This window comes from Haliotis rubra, unplaced genomic scaffold (genome assembly GCF_003918875.1).
Source record: "Haliotis rubra isolate DU_JTF1 unplaced genomic scaffold, ASM391887v1 Scf210, whole genome shotgun sequence".
Lineage (NCBI taxonomy): Eukaryota > Metazoa > Mollusca > Gastropoda > Lepetellida > Haliotidae > Haliotis > Haliotis rubra.
The window spans coordinates 941,111-953,680 of NW_025766115.1; the positions used below are offsets into that span (position 1 = coordinate 941,111).

General features: G+C 41.3%; 1 protein-coding gene across 1 annotated transcript in view; it reads left to right on the plus strand.

Moving 5' to 3' along the window:
- The window catches only part of LOC124276624 (protein strawberry notch homolog 1-like), a 43,065-nt gene that overhangs the window by 17,095 nt on the left and 13,400 nt on the right, over window positions 1-12,570 (plus strand). The window contains 13 exon segments of the mRNA XM_046712276.1: window positions 954-1,115; window positions 1,590-1,831; window positions 2,316-2,469; window positions 3,584-3,766; window positions 3,974-4,071; window positions 4,816-4,950; window positions 6,042-6,229; window positions 7,443-7,459; window positions 7,461-7,671; window positions 8,168-8,304; window positions 9,911-10,042; window positions 10,527-10,662; window positions 11,421-11,533. Of these exon segments, the coding sequence (XP_046568232.1) occupies window positions 954-1,115; window positions 1,590-1,831; window positions 2,316-2,469; window positions 3,584-3,766; window positions 3,974-4,071; window positions 4,816-4,950; window positions 6,042-6,229; window positions 7,443-7,459; window positions 7,461-7,671; window positions 8,168-8,304; window positions 9,911-10,042; window positions 10,527-10,662; window positions 11,421-11,533 (1,908 nt within the window).

The following is a 12,570-nucleotide window of genomic DNA, read 5'->3' on the forward strand; positions in this document are numbered from 1 at the left end:
AACCCTGACTCTTTGGATTGCTCCTTAAACTATTCACCACTGATTTTCATTGTTCTGTCTGTCCTAATGAAGGTATATTTATTGCAAGCTGTTTATGGGCGGTGGGGTAGCCTAGTGGTTACTGCGTTTTGCTCTTCACATGGGTACAATGTGTTCTTCAGGGTACATTTCTGAAGTCCCATTGCTGGAATATTGCTAAAAGCAGAGTAAAACTAAACGCACCAACTCACTGCAACCAGTATATTATTATCCCCTGCAACGCGTTTTTCTGGGGGTATTAAAATGGACTCCGTCCGTGCGTGCGTCCGTCAGCGCACATTTGTCTCTTCCGGAGCAGAACTCTTAAAGTGTTCAATATTTCTTCACCAAACTTGGCACATACATTGATCTGGTGGTGTACTGGTGCCTTTTGACAGTTTTGGAATTCTGAATAAAACTTTTTTGGCGTTTCCATGGCAACAAGTTCGACTTATTGGTGGTAGTCCTCTTTTCCGGAGCAGAACTCTAAAACCGTTCACTATTTCTTCACCAAACTTGGCACATAGATTGGTCTGGTGGTGTTCTGGTGCCTTTTGGTACTTTTGGAATTCTGAATAAAATATTTTTGGCTTTTCCATGGCAACAAGTTTGACTTAGTCTGAAATTGGTGATAGAGCTCCTTTCTGGAGTAGAACTTTAAAAACCTTTCAATGCTCTCCTTCCACTTTTCTATATACACACCTAAATATTTGACATAATCATAACTCGTAGACATAATCATGAAGAGTATTTTGCCATTGCGGGGGATATTGATGACTTTGTCTTCTTGTTGTTCATTTGAAACACTAGGTATTTTGGTAACATCACAATAGTTTATATTACAATCCTCATGATATGGCTGAAATATTGTCAATGTGACGTTAAGTATTAACTCACTTAACTCATATTAAAATCAATGTTTGATCTAATTTCAGTTCAAATATGCCAAGATAACTTCCAAAGAGAATGGAAGTGTGAAGAAGGGCGTGGTATTCTCCACATACTCATCACTGATTGGCGAGAGCCAGTCCAGTAGCAAGTACCGAACACGCTTGAAGCAGCTCCTCAAGTGGTGTGGCAAAGACTTTGATGGACTTGTATCCTTGTCTTAGTGCTTACATGTACATTCCTATGTTTGTGCCGAATCACTGCCATTACTGTTTTGGTGGAATCATAACAATAAATAATACCAAATTGATCCATTCTCATCAAATACATCACTATATTGTCAAAAAGTACTGCCTGTAAATTAAACCAAATATTGACCTTGATATTTTCACATCGCCCATAAATGTCCTGTTAACTCCCCACCTCTAGATACCCCCTCCTCCCCAGGATTTGCCACTTCCCTTTGAAATGTACCCAACCCCCTCTTTTTGTGCCCTAATCCCTTAAAATATGTCCCTCCCCTCAATAATCAGCCGTTCAACTCTAAATCTCCCCATCTCCCTATAGATAGGCCCCAAGTTGACTTCCCTTCCCACGTAGATCTGCACAAGTCCATCTAGATATGTCATTTTCAGTGTCAAACAGTTCTGTTTCTCTGAGTAGCATTTTCCTTGACTGTGGAGATTGTATTTGATGAGTGTCATCGAGCAAAGAATCTGTGCCCCGTGGGATCCAGCAAACCCACAAAGACAGGCCAGACGGTGCTGGAGCTACAGAACAGACTGCCCATGGCTCGCGTTATCTACGCCAGTGCCACAGGAGCTTCGGAACCAAAGAACATGGCCTATATGACCAGGTTAGGCTTGTGGGGACCAGGCACACCTTTCAAGGAGTTCCCGGACTTCATCCAGGCAGTTGAACGAAGGTAGGTGCTGGAAAATGTACTGAACATCGACTGTTATTAGAAATGTATGCTGCTTTATGGATAACAACTTCTTTATTATATTATGGGGTAGCGGGTCTGAGGTGTACTGGCGCCTTTTGGGTAGTTTTGGAATTCCCCTGAATAAAATATTTCTTTGGCTGACTTAGAATCTACTGAAATTCGGCATCATAGATAGGCAGAAACCTAGTGGTTAAATGGGTACAATGCGTGAAGCCCATTTCTGGTGTTCTGATAGTGAGTCAGTCTAAACTTCTATGACTTGTTCAAAAAAGATTTTAAAATAGCTATTGATACTTGTCTTTTCTCATTCTTATATTACCATCTTCTATGACTGGAAGAATGTCGGTCACAGGTTTTAGTTATGGATTGCTTGGTGTGAAACCAACGCCAAGCAGTCAACAATGAAATGGATTATTTGGAACAACATGACTGTGTTGATATCACAAACATTGTTGTGTTACAGAGGTGTTGGTGCCATGGAACTGGTTGCCATGGATATGAAGCTACGTGGAATGTATATAGCCAGGCAGCTGAGTTTCAAAGGCGTTTCCTTCAAGATTGAAGAGATTCCACTTGCTGCTGACTTTGTGGAAATCTACAACAAGTCTGTCAAGCTGGTAAACTATAAATCAATAAACATTGGATTGTTTTCATCATTTGTGCACTTTTAGCAAAGTATTGGCTAATTAACATGTACCAGGTCTGGGAAATCCTTTAATTATTATAGGATTATAGGATATTTATATAGTGCACATATCCACGCTCTAGTGCATGCTCAAGGCTCTGGTATTTTTTCCCTCAATCATAGGATGTCAATCTCAACGGCACATCGCGTTATCAATCTCAACTCCCTGGGGAGTAAACAACTCTTGCAGCCACTAGGCGCACCGAGTTATAGTGGCTTTCTCATCCTAACGAGGTACCCATTCACAGCTGGGTGGACTGGGACACCTTATTTCTTATGTTTCTGATGTATGTACTTCCATAAAGGAACCTACCAGTATCTGTAAGTCTCTAATGTATGTGTTGTCAGGCCTTTGTTATGTGACTATGGGTTGTGTCCCTTGGCAGTCCAGGATCTGCTAAAAGTTGTTCTAGCCTCAGCTTAGGTCCTTGAGAGGCATATAGAAGTTGGTATTCAAGTATATGACAAAATATTATGGATGTCAACTTCTTGTTTATTCTATACACAACGTTTCTAGGCTTTTCCACTTTTCTGGGCTTCGTCATCTGATGAAAGGGCAAGGAAAAGCCTAGAAACGTGTATAGAATAAACAAGAAGTTGACATCCATAATATTTAGTCTTGTATCTGCTTAGGTCCTTGGTATTCAGCACAAGTATGCATGTTGGAGTTACATTAATAATTTAATTGACCTGCATTACTGTGGTCTTTGCTCACACGGGCGGTAGGGTAGCCTAATGGTTAAAGCGTTGGCTCGTCACGCCAAAGACCCGGGTTCAAATCCCCACATGGGTACAATGTGTGAAGCCCATTTCTGGTGTCCCCATGATGTTGCTGGAATATTGCTAAAAGCGGCGTAAAACCAAACTCAGTCAGTCAGCTTTGCTCACACATCAAGATGACGTTCTGTAATGTTATTGAAATACTGTTCAAATCACTATTCACCCCAACTCATAACACACAGATTAATTATTGACATGAATAGTTACGTAACCAATAACTACACTGCTAGTATGTGTATAGGAAAGTCATGACTCCTGTGTTGCAGTGGGTGGATGCCCGTGAGAAGTTCCAGCAAGCTGCAGACTTGATTGATGCAGAACAGAGGATGAGAAAGAGCATGTGGGGGCAGTTCTGGTCCGCTCACCAGCGCTTCTTCAAGTACCTGTGTATCTCCTCCAAGTGTGCTCACTGTGTGCAGCTGGCTCGAGAGGCTGTCAAAGGGGGCAAGGTGAGTGGCCGGGAGGGGCATAGTGGTAACTGGTCTAGCAGGGGTAGGGAACTGGGCTGTGGTTGAAGGGGCCAAGTAGTATGTGGTATAACAGGGTTAGGATATTGGGCTGTGGTTGAAGGGGCCAATGTGAATGGCATGTGGTCAAGCTTAGAAAAGATGACTGGAAGCAACTGTGCTCACGTTGCAATGATGTCCTTGTTTCAGTGTGTTGTGATCGGCCTCCAGTCAACAGGAGAGGCACGGACACTAGAACAGTTGGAGGAGATGGGGGGTGAACTCAATGACTTTGTCTCCACAGCCAAGTAAGTGTGCCATGTCACAGAATCTCATGTTTTCCTTTACTCATCCTTTGCTTGCTGATAGTTGGAACTTGTTGTTGGTTTGGTCGGCAAATGCTGGAATGTCGTTGAAATCCATATTTCAATTGTTATGAATTCTTCTGTATATTGTGAAGAAAATGTCTGGGAGTTGCCAAAGCTTCGTCTGTCAGATCGTTACGCCAGGGGACCCGGTTTGATTCCCCACATGGGTACAATGTGTGAAGCCTATTCTGGTGTCACCCACCATGATATTGCTGGAATATTGCTAAAAGCGGCGTTAAACCATACTCGCTCATCTGTCAGATGAATGGTGTAGTGCTTAGAGTGTCTAAGAACAGATGCTTATTGTTAGACCTCCTGCCTGTGTCATTCCAAAATGTTAAAAGATTGTTCTTGTTGTGAAGCTGCCTGCTTGGCATTCACAGAATGAATCAAAGACTGGTGGGGTTGAATACTGTGTTTGAGCGGGGTATCTGGGTATCCATGGTAAATTGTGGCATGTTTCTCTGGCCTAACAATGTAGCGGGGCATAAATCAGCACTCTGACAAGCTTACCCTCGTGCATGCATTCGATCTGGCTGTATGAGGGACACAATCTTGGACATGACCCTTTTCATTCTGTCAACACACTTTTTAAGGTACTTTCAACTTTCAATGCTATTTCAGTAAGAAAAATACTCTGCCTTTTCACTTGTATGACTTTAAATCCCCATGTTTTGTTGTTAGAGGTGTGATACAGACTCTGGTGGAGAAACACTTCCCTTGCTCAGACCGAAGGAAAACATTTGACATGTTTAACCTCGGTGGACATTCCAACAACAGAACCAATGGATTCTTCAACAGCAACAAGAGAAAGAAGGGTAAGATATTTTATTTGAATAGTTAAGAATAATGTGCATCGGTCTCCAGAATTCCTGGTAGACATTTTTTTAGAGGATTTTTAATATTCCTGAATTTGCTAAAATATTTGAGAGGAAGAATAAAAGACCCTCAAAGTTTTTTGTTCTGCATTTGTGAATATGTGTCTCAATGACATTAGATCTTTGTTCTCACTTCTGCTACACAAAACTCTTAGGACATTTCAGTACAGGTCATGTCTGAAAAAACTTTCATCTGACCAAATAAAGCATTGCTTACGAGAATTACAGAAGTCTGCTGTGCCCTCTAATCTTATAAGTTCAAACAGGTTAACTTGGGGTATTTGGAACAACAGTTACATGCTGTTTCTAAATGTTAAAGGGGCGGTGGGGTAGCCTAGTGGTTAAAGTGTCCGCTCGTCACGCTGAAGGCCTGGGTTCAATTCTCCACATGGGTACAATATGTGAAGCCCATTTCTGGTGTCCCCTGCCATGATATTGCTGGAATATTGCTAAAAGCAGCGTTAAACCATACTCAGTCAGTCTAAATGTTAAACATTGTCTTTTGATCACTTTAATGAGATGGACATTTGAAACGGAAGAGCCTTTCAAGTTTCATTGCCAGTTTGAAATGCTGCCATACAATCTCTGGCATCTGTTTGACATCCCACAGTTTTCCTTTGAAAATATTTTTCAAAGTGAGGAATGGAAGTTACTGTTTTGAAACGAGTGCTGTGAATCTTGTACTTCTTTCTGATTTGCCAGTGTCTAATCTTTGTTATTGGTTGGTCGAAGTTTACAGAGTTTGTACAGACTTCACATGTAGAGGGACATCCTCAGATGTCCCTTTACATGTGACATCCTCAGATGTCCCTTTACATGTGAAGTCTGTTTTCCTTTCGGAAAAGAAGCACTTACATCTGATTTAATGAGATGAGTACTGCAGATTGGGATTTTTAAAGAATAGAACAGATACTTGTTTTGAATAAAAAAGCAGGAATTTTTAGTTCATGTTCAGAATTCAACTTGATACTTCATGTAAATTGTAGATCGTAAGTTTACAAGATAATGTGTAAATGTTGTATGACAACAGATACAGGTCAACAACAACAATGCCAAGAAGCCCCGCAATGACAGCGATATTGACAGTTCAAGTGACTCAGGTGACTCGGGCAAGGAGCAAAGTGACTTTGACCTCAGCCTCAGCAGCTTCTCCGATTCTGACTCTGAGAGCGGAGATGACAATATCAACCCCTTCGGGAGTGGGTCCGATAGTGATGATGGTAAGTTCTACAGGGTTTGACTATGTGCCTCAGTAGGCAAATTGGGGAAAAATCAGTATGTTCGAAATTGGGATTGTTTCTTTACTAATCGTTTTGAACATTGGATTCAGTGTGAAAGTGTTACTCTAAGTAATCAAACCTCTTCCTCCTTACTGGTCCTGGGTGGCGGGGTAGCCTAGTGGTTAAAGCATTCACTCGTCATGCTGACGACCCAAGTTTGATTCCCCACATAGGTACAATGTGGTGTCCCCTGTTGTGATGTTGCTGGAATATTGCTAAAAGCGGCGTAAAACTACACTCACTCACTACTAATAATCCTGTATTTGGTGGTGTACAAGTTACCTCTACAACGCAACAACTTTTGTTAAAACTATATGAATTAGAGAACTCATCTGTCAGTCAAAGCTCTTAGCCATATTTTTAAAAAAACAAACACACAACACACACACACACACACAGGATATAGCAGCACAAAGTGGTCCGTCCATAATCATTTTGTTTCGAGCATAACTCTAAAAAGCGTTTAATATTTTTTCAACAAAATTGATAGATATATCAAACAGAACCTTTGCCTTTGCTATTTACAGACTTTCGTGTTTTATTGTTTTCTTGGTTTCCATGGAAACGATTCAGACTTAGTCTAAAAAGGGAGGATTGGACTTAGTTTTCATGAGACACAACTTCGAAAACTTCTTAATATCTTTCAGCAAAACTTGGCAGATATGTGAGGATCAGATCCCACCATGGAGTTTCCATGGAAAACAATCTGGACTTAGTCTCAAAAGGGAGGTTTAAGCCTCGAGTTCCTCGGGGAGGGTGGGCTTAAAAAATCAAGGTAACTGCTTAAAAAAATCAAGTTGGACTTTACAAACCTGTTGCTAAAATAAAAAAAGTTATTTGTTCCTTCATTTATATGAATAATATGCCAATCAAAGAGAATAAAATCACAAGGATGTACTTTCATAGACACCAGTAAGATAGTCCCAATCAAGTCTGACACTGTCAGCTACTTGTACCTCATCTTGTGTATTGACTGGTATGAATCTATTCATGACACACAACTTGTGTAACCAGAGGTTGCTCTAGTGGAAATAGAAACTTTATGATAAAATTAACTGAGTTTCAGAATCTATTAGCTGTATTGTACTGTAGAAGATTTTTATCTTGGAACTGTTTAGTCAGCAGTTCTTAATGCTTTGTCTCTTGTCCACAGACCCGTGGTTGAAACGGGGGGACCAAGAAGAAGTCAGGGAGTAAAAAGGTGAAGAAAGAGAAGAAGAAAAAGAAGAAGAAGGAAAAGAAGAAGAAAAAGGACCGCAATGAAGATGAGGAGTTTGACAAGATGTTGGGAGCTGCAGGCCTTCTGTCGAAAAACAGCAGCTGGGGAACGACGTCCAACAACCACAATGGGTCCTCTAGTCTACGCAGTAATTTATTTAGCAGTAAGTATGATGCTTATTAGCTTTTTGGGACGAAACCACAGTGAGTGGAGCAGTTGCCAGTTAAATGTCCAAGTCTTGTGGTTTTATGTCTTTTGTGATCAATTCATATAAATGAATATTTTCATGCTAAATTACTGAATAGAAAGGCGGGAGTTATAGGTATAAGTGTTTTGCATATATGACTGGTTTGTCATAAGATGTTTGCCCTGTGCTAATTCAGGGTTAGATCTGGTCTCCAGCAACCAATGATTGTTGTAGGGATTTCATTACTGGGTGGGGCGGTGGGGTAGCCTAGTGGTGAAAGTGTACAATGTGAAGCCCATTTCTGGTGTCCGCTGCCATGATGTTGCTGGAATATTTCTAAAAGCGGCGTAAAACTATCTCACATACTCATTACATAAAGGGATACATTGTTTAATAGACAGTTGACGACAAAAAGGGATATGTTGTTTAATACACAGTTGATAACATAAAGGGATATGTTGTTTTGATCCAGATGAAGATGGCTGGGATAAGGCAATGTCAATGAAGTCAGACCTACTGGCAAAGATTGAGAAGCTGGGAGATGAACTTCCTCCAAACACTCTGGATTACCTTATTGATGAGCTTGGTGGACCAGAGAGTGTAGCAGAGGTAAGATACAAGAATCTGTCAGTCAGTAGCCCTCCTGGGGGAGGTGGGGGGAGGGGGAATACAAGAATGAAGTGGCAACCTCAGCCACTTGTCTAGTACACTTCTGTTGGTCAAGTAACTTAAGTTTATAACCTTATTAGACATTTACTCAGGACATTTATCGAGGGGTGGTGGGGTAGCCCAGTGGTTAATGCGTTTGCTCGTCATTCCGAAAACCCGGGTTCGACGTCCCCCTTAGGTACAATGTGTGAAGCCCATTTCTGTTGGCCCCTGTCGTGATATTTTTGGGAATACTGCTAAAACCTTAACTCACTCACTTGTTTATAACATTACTTGACATTTACTAAGGACATATGTGGTCATCTTCGGTTAGATGTTGAATAGTATGTGTAACACTAAAATGTACTGAACATAATGTTAAGCTAAGTTTTAGCAAGGAGATTCAAAGTTAAAGATCCTGTTATGACAGTAGACAGGCCCTCAATACTCCATGCAACCTGCAAGGCTTCTAGGTTACAACTGGGCGGTGGGGTAGCCTAGTGGTTAAAGCGTTGTCTCGTCACGCCGAAGACCCAGGTTCGAATCCCCACATGGGTACAATGTGTGAATCCCATTTCTGGTGTTCCCCGCTGTGATGTTGCTGGAATATTGCTAAAAGCGGCGTAAAACCAAACTCGGTCAGTCAGTCTAGGTTGCAACTGGTACACACTGACAATGCCTTTCATGCTGTTTGAATTAATGACTCAGGTCTTTATCCACAATATCAGTCACTGGTTCTGGTTTAGAATTGACATATGTTTTGCATAAGAAGTGAATGTTTGGATCTAGTCTTCTGGCTTAATGACTTGGGTACACTGATGGTAGAATGATAGATTACTCCTTACATTATCAATCACTGGTCAAGACAAGCTGGAGAGGCGGTGGAGTAGCGCAGTGTTTAAAGCGTTCGCTCCTCACACTGAAGACCTGGTTCGATTCCCCACATGGACAAAATGTGTGAAGCCCATTTCTTATGTTCCCTGCCATTATATTGCTGGAATATTGCTAAAAGCGGCGTAAAACCAAACACTCACTCACTCACTCACTCACTCACTCACTCACTCACTCACTCACTCACTCACTCAGTCACTCACTCACTCTCTCTCTCTCTCTCTCTTCTCTCTCTCATTCACTCACTGAGACAAACGGGAATATTGCTGGATGAAGCATTGAACTGAAATGATGGTGAGGGTTGTATGTATGTGAAGTATTAAAACTGGAGCAATTGATTGTATATTCGTTCAGTTGATCGATCTCTCTTGCATCAGCGATTACCGATGAGCATGGGAGACTCAAAAGATCAATCTGCATATTGTGAGCAATAACCAGCGCTTGCTTTTAAGTATATAAATCATATATGCATTTTATGGATGAGCAGTTCGCCACTGTTATCTGGCATGATGAACCATTGTACCCTTCTGGCATAACCGTACTGACCATTTTTACCACTGATCTGATTGCCAAGATTGGAACCTTTTAGAGAAGACAGTGCTATGTAATGGCACATTGTTCTTTCCATACTTTGTAATTATGTGATCTGCACAAAGTGTTCATTATTGTTCTGTAGATGACAGGAAGGAAAGGAAGAGTTGTGAGCAACGATGACGGTGGTGTGAGTTACGAGTCTCGAAGTGAGGTCGATGTCCCACTGGAGGTCCTCAACCTCACAGAGAAGCAGAGGTTCATGGATGGAGAAAAGGTGAGCAGCCAGAGTGTATCATTATGAATAAAATACCACTCCTTGTTGACAATATGTGGCTTTGCTTCACCCTTTAGCCTGAAGCCGGAATGGTAAACGTGTGAAACTTTTAGCTTTCCTCACACAATGAGCTAACAGGCTGGGATATTACTGAAATACTGACCAGTGACTGACAGGATTCTAGTTTAGAAGTTGTCTCCAGCTCGTCACAGGAAGTGAATCACGGCCTGTTCCTCAAAGTGATCGTAGCGCTAAGATGATTGTAACTCCCATACTTTAACATAGACTTATGACTGTCGTAGCGCTGTGATCACTGTTGGCCCAGGTTGTCAACCTCCTGATCTGGTTGTTTGCATATCATTGTACCCTGATGGCAAAGATCGTTTAAATATTGTCAATCACTGGTCCAAACATGATAATATACATGAGTAAATATACTGATCAAGTGGGGATAAACGTGACTTATTGGTTTCTTCCTCTACAGTTTATAGCTATCATATCAGAAGCAGCCAGTTCGGGTATCTCACTACAAGCTGACCGGCGTGTCAACAACCAGCGGCGGAGGGTACACATCACGCTAGAGCTGCCCTGGAGCGCCGACAGGGCTATACAGCAGTTTGGTGAGTGACTACACGCACTGTAAACTTGTAACACTTTGAGGGGTTTGGTTGATCCAGGTGTCTGGTACGTCACAATTATTGTGTCGGGCATCCCAGGATCAAGTGATCATGACTTGATCGTGTTCAATCTTCATCACTACCTGAGCGGTGGGATAGCTAGTGCTTAAAGCATTCCCTCTTCACGCCAAAGACCTTGGTTCGATTCCCCACATGGGTAGAGTGTGTGAAGCCCATTTCTGGTGTCCCCTGCTGTGATATTTCTGGAATATTGCTAAAAGTGGCATAAAACTAAACACACTCACTCGTCACTATCTTATCTCTGATCGTAAGTTTAACTGAGGCAAAACATCAAGACCTTCATCCTTCACCTCTTTGAATTTAAATCTATCAAGCTTACATGCTATCATAAACTGAAATACTGCTGGCAGTGATCCAAACTCATTCATTCCCTTATAAGATGTTCTACAACAATATTTATTTGGGGCAGTGAAGTAGCCTAGTGGTTAAAGTGTTCGCTCATCACGCTGAAGACCCTGGTTCGATTCCCCACATGGGTACAATGTGTGAAACCCATTTTTGGTGTACCCTGCCATGATATTGCTGGAATATTGCTAAAAGTGGCATAAAACCAAACTCACTCACTCACTGCAACAATATTTAGTTAAGGAATACACTTGAATCTTCAATGTTTGAGAACAGCTAGCTCAGAAGACAATACCCACAACATCCCAATTTCATGTAAACGTGTTCTTGTGCAGGTCGAACTCACCGGTCCAACCAGGTGACAGCACCAGAGTATGTCTTCATGATCTCTGAGCTGGCTGGAGAGAGAAGGTTCGCTTCTACTGTAGCCAAGAGGTTGGAGAGTCTGGTGAGTTTACTTGTCTACCCTGTCTGGCTGAATAGGTTTACAGTACCTACTGCTTGTTCCATTGATGATGACAACATCGAGCCATGTCCAGGCAAAACAAGAAAAACTTTTTCCTTCCCTCCTTTCCTCCTCCCCATGTAATAATAATAATGATAATAATGTCACTTATAAAGCGCCAAATGTCCATATAATCGAAAAGAATTGAGTAAAAGTCAATCATCACTTTGAAACGGTGAGTCCTTGAAAGTTGAGAGGGATTCACATCATTTTGTTTCCAAAGAGTTGGTAAACTCCCTTTTCCCAAAAACTATAGTTCAATATTTTTCAACAAAATTGGTAGATATATCAAACAGAACCTAAAGTGGTGCCTTTAGCTATTTACAGATTTTTGTCATTTTTATTTTTCTTGGTTTCCATGGAAAACGATTTGAACTTAGTCTCAAAATGAGGGTGACCTTCGTTTCCAGAGCGCAACTCGAAAACCGTTCAATATCTTTCTTCAAGACTTGGTAGATATATCACACATAAGCTAAAGTGGTGCCTTTTGCTGTTTGCAGATTTTTGGCATTTTTACTTTTCCCGGTTTCCATGGAAATGATTTAGACTTAGTCTCAAAACACGTTCAATATTTTTCAACAAAACTTGGTAGATATATCAAACAGAACCTAAGGTGGTGCCTTTTGCTATTTACAGATTTTTGGCCTTTTTATTTTTCCCGTTTTTCATGGAAATGATTTGGACTTAGTCCCAAAAGTGAGGGGTGGGCTTCGTTTCTGGAGCATAATTCAAGAACCCTTCAATATTTTTCAACAAAACTTGGTAGATATATCAAACAGAACCTTAAGTGGGGCCTTTTGCTATTGCAGGTTTTGGGCATTTTTATTTTCCCCGGTTTCCATGGAAATGATTCGGACTTAGCCCCAAAAGGGAGGGGTGGGCTTCGTTTCCGGAGCACATCTCGAAAACTTCTTAATATCTCTCAGCAAAACTTGGCAGATATATGAGACAGATCCTGAAGTGGTGCCTTTTGCTATTTA